The following is a 9,051-nucleotide window of genomic DNA, read 5'->3' as shown; positions in this document are numbered from 1 at the left end:
TAGTAAAAAGTTAGTTGAAAAGGTCAGTGGAAGGTGAATCCAACTTTTATGCAATAGTTTTATAATAAAATGTAAGTGAAATGACAAAAATCGTAAAAAACAAATGAAAAGTTTTTTATTGATGGACGGATGAAAATGACAAAATGATAAATTTATTGATGAACTGAAGGAGTGCTTTAAGTGAAAATCTCAAATAAAAAGTAGAATAGAGACTAAAGGAATTGATAAAAGGGATATTGACATCTAATATCACGAAACTTTCAAAAAGTTGGGTTTTTCCCACGAACTTTAAAATTGGCAAATAATATCACGAACTTTACCCCGTGTTTATTTTTTCCCACGAATGAAAAAATTCCCACAAATAATATTATGATACCGATTTTTTTTCGTAATTTCTCGACAACAACTTTGAAAGTTTCAAGTTTTTCAATTTTTGAAGATAGTTTTTCTTGAAGCACACCCTCCAAAATTGTTCTTCAATCTATTAAAATAACATGAATTTTTTCATTCGTGGGAAAAAACAAACACGTGGTAAAGTTCGTGATATTATTTGCCAATTTTAAAGTTCGTGAGAAAAACCCAACTATTTGAAAGTTTTGTGATATTAGATGCCAATATCCCTTGATAAAAAGGAGTACAAAGGATGAAAGGAATCCACACCTTTGTCTTTCACTATACTTGTCGGACTAAACTTTTACTCCATCTGTTCGCAAATTAGAGTCTCATTTTATTTTAGAACGGGTTTTAAGAAATATTTTCTCCGCCCCATAGAAATAGATCATATTTCCTTTTTCGTTCATCACATACAAATAGTCCGTATCCATTTGTTTCTCCTTCTCTTTTACTTTATTATTTATGGGCCCCACCATCTATTAAACAACACCTATTTTTTTCTCTTATCTTTTACTTTACCAAATTACGTATTAAAACTCGTGTCAACGCTAAATGATTTATTTCTATGGGAGGGAGTGAGTATTAAGAAAAGTGGATGGAGAAAATTAGTAGAATATGAGTCTCACATGTACTCTCTCCATCTCATCAGAATTGAAACATTTGTTTTTCGGCTCCAAAATTTTATGGAGTGTTGTTATATAAGTTAATAAGGAGAGAATAAAGTAATAGAGATGAAAAAAATAGAGATTTGTTTCTATTTTAGGAAAATGTTTTATTTTAATGGTACAAAAAGATTATATAGTAGTTTTAAAATATATGTGCGTGAAATGAATTAGTTGAGCGTAAAATCTCTTTACTATTTATAGTAATAATAAACCAGGACTCCAATTTATGGATGAACTAAAAAAAATGAGACTCGTATTCGGACGAAGATAGATAACCACTTCTCTAATCCAAGTCATTAATAACCAACTCAACCCACTACTCTAATAACTAAGTAGCAAGCCCGCTACTCTAATAAACTTACCACTCTAATAACTAACTAGAGACACAACTTCACGTTTTATTGGGACCGGTACCATATATGGTATGGTGACGTAAGTTCAAAATTAATAGCTTGCTTGTATACAAAAGGTTACGCTTGCAAAGAAAAAAAAAAGAAAAAGAAAATGAAAATGAAAATGAAAAAGAAAAATAAGTAAATTAAAGTTTTTTTCTTCTAAATAGACAGATAGACCCTTCTGTTTACGTACGAACCACTGAAAAACGACGGCAACTATCATTTGCAGTAAACTGTAAATTTAATTTTGTGGTAATTACAACAGCACCAAGAATAAGACAATCGAAGATATCCAATCAATATACACTTGTACAATCGATCATCTGTCTCACTGTCTGTGTATATATACATAGGAAGAGTGAAAAAGAATACAGAACACAATTGGAGAGTACTACTGAGATGCGGCTTCAGTTTTCAGAAAGCGAACATACTCCTGCTTCACCATTTCTCCTCCATTCACCGGATCAAAGCTGCACCGGTAGAAGCTGATAGTTGGCCGAGCATGAAAACGATGAAACAAAATAGATATCATAAGCAGAGCGTTTCAAGTATTTCTTGCATGATCAAAATGGAAACAAAACATTACTCCTAATCGATACTATAATAAACCTTCCTTTATTTTTTAAGAATGTGAATTCAGTAGTGACATAGGTGTGTTACCTCCCATCCAAGCCTACAACGATGACAGTGTTTTGAGAACCAAATGTCGTAATGAACTGGGTGACTCCGGGGAAGTGGAACTGAGCAAATGACCATTCCGAACTAAAATACTTGGGTAGAACCCCTGAGGAAGTTCCAAAAAGTACAATATCATCATACGAACTGCTTCCGTTCACATAGTTGGAAGACAAGAAGAGCAGCCAAATAGTAAACACAAAAACAAGAAACTAGATAGAAGAAAACCACCGCATAAGAAAGCAGAACATAAAGGTGTACAGCTTCCAAGAGGGCTTTCACTATCAGGATTATACAGAACATTTTTCTTTTGAATTTATAACATAATATCTCAATGATATGAAGAGACCATGAAACTAAAGCTTGCTATCAGTGGTAGGCAAGTTGTCTCAAAAACCTTATTCATGAATAAAAGTGGAGAATATAGCAAACAACTACCACGTATATTCACCCTTCACTCAGAAAATATCACAGGCCTTAGTTCTCTTTTTTTCACAAGTATAACAAATTAATCCGATGTCACCAAAAATATTTAATGTAAAGCATCTTTATAATCTTAAGAGAAACAGTAAAATGGATCCAGACACTCAACTATCAAGCCTAAGCTACTCCAAAGCTATGACAAGACAGGATAAGTTCAGGTATAAAAGTTCTCACCTTTCAAGAAAGAAAAGGACGAACTGGGATTAGCACTAGTACTACGAGTGATTAAGGGCTCAAGTGCATTGGATGAACTTTGGTTATATGATATTGGACCTGTAGCAGCAGTGGAATCTGTTGACCGGTGATCGCCAAATCCCCGCACTCTAAGACTAAATATGTGAACAGTACCTTTGTCACTCGATACAGCCAACCACTGCACATTTGGAGACAGAGCAATGTTGTATATATCTGCTCTGTCTACCCCTCTGCGAACCTGTAGCAAGAAATGACAGTGAGCAGGACAATTTCAAAATTGGAGTAAACAAAAATGTAGTTTTAGGTGTAGAAACAGATTCCTGTCTGTTTTATAACTATAATAAGAAGATACAATATCACTGTATATACAACCTCATCCACACATAATAGCCACCCAAGTAACCCTAAACCTGAGCTAATAGAGAAAAGAAAACAGTCTGTAGGAAACAATCCAAATTATACATGAAAAAACCTAGACTCCCCCTCAAGTTGGGTTGCATAAATCGTGGAGATCCAACTTGCTAATCAGTGTATCAAAGTGTGGCTTATAAAAGTCCCTTAGTCAAACTGCTAGCATTTCCACCCCAACATCCACTCAGCTAAGCAATGCCCAGATGTACACATATAGTTGGACAGTTAAAGCCATTCAAAAGTTTTAAAAACTTGGGAAGATTGTGTCATGTTACTATGGTAGAGTATGTTCCCTTATACATTCCCCAGACCTCAAGAGCCTCCATGAACATGTAAGGCTGGTGAATACTATTTTCCATAAAGCTTATGAGCCTGACAAGAGGATTCTCATTGCACCACTTTCTAAGTTTAGTGCAGTGTCCTCAGGAAAAGGCTCTTCCCCAGTGTGAAAAGATAAAAAGAAAAAGAAAAGGTCTGCCCATGCCATCAATAACCAATTAGACTGATGAAAAATGTAATATCAGCCAAAGGTGGAAAAGCTGGTGTTGGAAGTTAAGGACGGAAGGAGCATCTTGTGGTAACTATCATTTGCAAGCCTTCCTGCCGTCGTTTGGAAGTTAAGGACGAAAAGGTGGTAATTATCATTATCATCTTGTGGTAATATCAGCCAAATGATAGTAGCCGTCGTTTTTAGTGCAGAGCCTTCCTGCCCCCGCCATTCAAGGCCATCTTGACCACTAAAAGATGTAATATCAGAAAAAGAAGGAAGAGAAGAGATGGTAGGATTGGAACTGTAACTTTAAGTGGATGACATGGTAAAGAAATACACGCTTAGCTGATCTCCCTCAGTCCCTAAAAAATATGAACTATTTCCATTTTAGTCCGTCCCTTAAAAATATAAACTTTCTATTTTAGGAAACTTTTTTTCTCTCTAATGAGGTGGGACCCATTCTCCTCTAATAATACTGCAATCGCTTCTTCTTTCTATCTCTCTTACTTTACCAATTGTGCATTAATACTTGTGCCCCTTCAAAAGTTCATATTTTTAAGGGACGGAGGAGTACCATGTAGATTCAGGTAGAAATAGATGCCTGTCTGTTTAACTACTGTAATAGAAAGAGGAACCGATGTCACACTAACACCATATGCATCGCCAACACATACTTGGTAACCAAGTATGGAACCATGTAACCCTAAACCCCTAGCTAATAAAGATAATAAAATACATAATAGTATGTAGGAATCTAAAGAATCCAAATATAGACAAAGCCTACAAAAAATACAGATTTAAATAAGAGATTGTTCAGAAGAAGCATGATATGTTAATCATGAGATTGAGTAAAATGTACTCCTGTGACTTCCGATTGAGATCCCAAAGAAAACAGTCAGGAAATATATGTAAAATAAGTATTTAGTATCACGAGCACCAAACCTCTTGTACACAATATATGAAAAAGGAGATGTTCATTGTAAAATAAGTATTTAGTATCCCATGGACAGTTTGCTCATGAATCCTGATGCAACAGCAATCCAGGAAGCATACCAGCAATATAAGAGAGAGAAAAATTAGGAGTAATGATTTCGGATATTTAATTAGCATTATTCAAACTATGTTTATTTTAGCTCCTATATACGCAAACAGTCATGTTTGTAAGAGCGCAAATAAAGTAAAGTACACCAGAGTCATCACTTTTGGCTGCAGGAGAAGATCGTCATTTTTTGGGGGAGTTTCACTTCTTATTCACATTACTACAATTCTTTGAATGATTACAATTAATTTCCTCTATATCCTAATGGATTCTTAACTCATTCATGCACTACGACATGACTAACAAAGTAAAGCAGGGATTCGATGAGTGTCAATGAAAATAGGATGATGATAAATAAGGCTATTCTCTTCATGATCAACAAGACTCAGCAATTGAATGCGTAATCATGAATAAACACTGTAGAGAAATGTTATAGAGACTTTCTTAAGCATCTGGAGTGTAAAGGGTGTCTGGAATCTTGTCCTCAAGACTCAAGAGAAAGGAACATGGTACAAATCCCACATCGGGGAATAACATATAAGTGGGAGTCAACCATTTGCCTTTGACTATGGTTTTGGGTTAAGTTAGGGATCACTAAGTTATGCTCCTTCCATCCCACTCTAAGTGACACATTTTCCTTTTCGGGAAGTCCCACTCTAAATGACACATTTCTAAAAATGGAAACCTCACTCTCTCTACCTTATTCTCTCTCTCTTACTTTTATTCTCTCCACAACTCACAAAATAACCATACATAAAATCCGTGCTGGAAAAGGAAATGCTCCACCTAGAGTGGGACGGAGAGAGTATGTTTTCAATTTGGTGTGTTGATCGTGGATCCGAACCCTATAGAAAGGGGCTACGCGAAGGTGCGAACCAAAGGCGTGCCACCAAAGATGTGGTTCCAAGGGGCAGCAAATGGATGGTGGGCCTTGTATTTGGGTTTGTCACCGATCATGTGTTGTCCATGGACTTCCGGTTCAAAAGGGGGATGCATTGAAACGAATCCCACATTGACGATTCCACATGAAAATGTGGAATAGCATATAAGTGAAATACTACAGAGAAATGTTCCATATGTGTAATTCAGAAGCATACACATCTGGACCCTCACAAGGCAGGTTTGACATTGCAGTTTTCCCCTAATCCCTTTTCTCCTTTTCCTTTTTAATATAACTGACAACTTAAATACCAAGCATTACTAGCCTTTCTTTTGACCGCCTCGGCGCCTCTAAAATATGCAGAACCTACATAGGTTTTCTTTTCGGATGGCACTAATGTACTATTATAAGACTGCATTTTCTGTTGCTATATTTCCTCTTCTTCAAATAGTGATATATAAACCCAGTATATTGCCCATTGGTATTCCCCCATAAAAGTTCTAATGCTTGAACTGAGGAAAATGTGAAATAACGGATAATGTGTGTTACAATTATTAGGATAGTGTTATTTCAATGTTTCATCCTTAATTCTTTTTGGATTAGGAAAAATGAATAAACTTCCTAGATACCTGATTAAAATAGTGAGCAGCACACTTTTATCGTAGGTTCTATATAAACCTGCCCTGAGTCTTGAATTCCTACTTCCTTCTAGAACTAAATCAGCATGTTTTATCGAACAGCAAAAAAAATCTAAAAAGCAAGAAATGTAAGTCAATAAATATATTTATCAAAACTAAAGCTCAAAGAGTGTAATGTCGGTGCTCCTTATCCGCAGACAACCAAAACTGAGGAAAGAAACTACATGAGGAATGAAGATATTGACGCAAGGTTACAAAAGCCAGACATTACATTCACGCAGCAGGACGCCCACACCCTCATACTAGCATGGAAATGGTTAGTATGCACCGAGGATGTAATATACAATTATAATAAGCAAGTTACAGTTTTCAGAGAAGATTAAAACTGTACCCAAATACCATAAATTGGACATCAACAAAATAAGACATACCATAATTGTTACGGAGGGAAAGGAAACCATGACATACATTTAACTTATACAAAGCATCTTACCTCTTGCAATCGCGTTCCATCCAATGTGTTGAAAATTCTTATTAAAGTTCCTCTCAGACTGGCAGTTGCAAGAAGAAGCCCATCCATTGTCAAGGTCAAACATGCAATCTTAGAATCATGAGCATTGATTAACGTTGTCCTATTCAGGCCAAAATGTTCAACTCGAACCTGTCCTCGTTGCAGACCAGGACATGCCAACACAGATGTATTTGGGTGATGAGACAGACAACAAAGACCTCTTGGATTTGCCAAAGTCTCTATTTGATGAAGAAGTTTCAGATCCATAAAATTGTAAACATATATCTTGTGCTCAAGAACAACAACAACACGGTCCCGTCTTAGTTTGACTGCACGAATCTCAGATCTAAATGAAAACTCACCAATACATCTGCTTTGAAAATCGTCCCAGATAATAACATTGTTTGGAGGATATTGAGTATTCACTTTAGTTCCAACAAGTGCTAAGATGTTGCATCTGAAAAGCATCTCTATTATCTTAAACCCCCCAGTTTTTAAATCACGCCTGAATGTTTCCTTAAAAGGATTACAATTATATATGCGGAAACCATGACTGGTGCCAGCAGCAAAGCAACCAGAGTCTTGGTTCCAGGACACTGAGTATAACTCAGTTTCCTCATTGTCATTCAATTGTGGTTCTGGTTGAAGTGGATCCATTGGTGCCTCATGGAGACCACATCCTTCCCATGGATGTATTGCAGGAGATGCTGAATCAGTTGAAGTCATGGGCTGAGACGAGTCATTAGCTGGAGCAACCAAGAATAGTATAGTGTTCAGGAACTTTCGCTAAATATCTTTATCAAGAAACATAAGTCGCACATTCCTCACTCAAAAACAAGTAAAATACATAAGACAACCAACCCAGAAAAGGTAACTAGATTTTGATTATAAGAATTATGAATTGGATGCCAGTCCAAAGGAATGCATAAGAACACCATATATAAGCGCAAATACAGAAAGAAAGAAATGTATTCTCTTGTCTTCCCTTGGCAAAGATATTTAAATTTAACAGCAAATTTTCTCAATTTTCATTCCCTATTATATTCTTCTATAGCAGCCTTAATCTTTGTATCTTGCCAATACCTAATTCTTCCTTCATTCAATCTAATTCAGGAGTAATTTATGTCTATTAACTGTTTCATAATTCAGCCATTCAAGCACCAGGCTGTATATACTAGTAGAGCAAGGCTTCATAACTATCACATGAGCATTAGGAGATTACGTGTGAGCAACTAATCAGCATAAACATTGTAAAGAATATGTACATGTACTTTCTTCATGCGAACATAATCTCTCTCTTTCCACAGGAAGAAAAAAAGATACAAACTGCTATCGCAAAGCGAAATCCTTGACACCAAATGTATGCATAAATGAATAAATCAACACACACGCGCGTATCTAGGTTATATAGGAAAAGGAAAAACAGAATCGCCATGAATGAAATCTTAGAAACGATTTACAAAATTAGAAGCTCAAAAACTAGGGAATTTCTAAATAAATCGGTGATCACCCAACGTACTTTTGCCGAATCAATCGCGCGACCTGCATTTGATTTCTGGAAGAGGTGTCAATGGCTCGCAAAGCAGATGTAGGCGGAGACTTGACCTCGAATTTCAAGAGCGAGAAGGAATTGCAGGAAGGAGATCTCTTTGATCGAACGTTGAAAGAGAAACAGAGAGATTAGAGTCTGACAGAGTGACGTGAATCTTGATTGAGAGGAAAGTTTGTAAATCTCGCTTTAGCCCTTTCATTTTTGGTCAATCTCATTTTTAACCCCTGTTTGTTTTCTTTCAAAAATAAAAGTAAATGTTTAATCAAAATTAATTTTTAAAGGTTAATATTAGAAACTGATTTACTATAATTTTTTTAGTCATATTGCATAAATTGTCCTCTAACGTTTCGATAATAAGAGAATTAATAGTTTTCATTAAAAAAATTTATTGATATTTAAAAATCTAAATATTAAATTTAATTTTATAAAATTAAATCTAATATTGAAATAAAAAAACAAATTCAGTGAAGGATAACAAAATGGAAGAAGAATGATAATTTTGAAATAATATCAAAGTTAGTACATAACTAAAATAATATCAGATTTAAAATGTTAAAAGCGTAAAAAGACCAAATTGCCCAAACCCCCCAAAATAATATCAAAGGGTATTTTCGTACCAAAAAAAGCCAAAAGGACCAATTTCGAGATAAACCCTTAGTTCAGGGACTACTGGCGATATTTTTAAAGTCCAGGGACTATGGGCGAGATAAACCCATAGTCCAGG

General features: G+C 35.6%; 1 protein-coding gene across 3 annotated transcripts; it reads right to left on the bottom strand.

Annotated features, from left to right (window-relative positions):
* Positions 1 to 1,727: 1,727 nt before the first annotated feature.
* On the bottom strand, positions 1,728 to 8,470 carry LOC125187278 (autophagy-related protein 18c-like). 3 transcript variants are annotated; one of them, XM_048083834.1, is made up of 6 exons: positions 8,295 to 8,470; positions 6,758 to 7,521; positions 2,960 to 3,044; positions 2,786 to 2,884; positions 2,114 to 2,237; positions 1,728 to 1,938 (listed from the first exon to the last, which is right to left on the bottom strand). In XM_048083834.1, exons 2-6 carry the CDS (start codon positions 7,499 to 7,501, stop codon positions 1,845 to 1,847), a joined length of 1,146 nt encoding a protein of 381 aa, XP_047939791.1. In that variant the 5' UTR covers positions 7,502 to 7,521; positions 8,295 to 8,470; the 3' UTR covers positions 1,728 to 1,844. The 3 variants fall into 3 exon arrangements, with proteins under 3 accessions (XP_047939791.1, XP_047939790.1, XP_047939789.1); XM_048083833.1 differs by having other exon boundaries at positions 1,728 to 1,954; positions 2,786 to 3,044; XM_048083832.1 differs by having other exon boundaries at positions 2,786 to 3,044.
* Positions 8,471 to 9,051: the final 581 nt, after the last annotated feature.

Source organism: Salvia hispanica, chromosome 5 (assembly GCF_023119035.1).
Source record: "Salvia hispanica cultivar TCC Black 2014 chromosome 5, UniMelb_Shisp_WGS_1.0, whole genome shotgun sequence".
Lineage (NCBI taxonomy): Eukaryota > Viridiplantae > Streptophyta > Magnoliopsida > Lamiales > Lamiaceae > Salvia > Salvia hispanica.
This window is presented reverse-complemented; position numbering and strand designations above follow the sequence as displayed.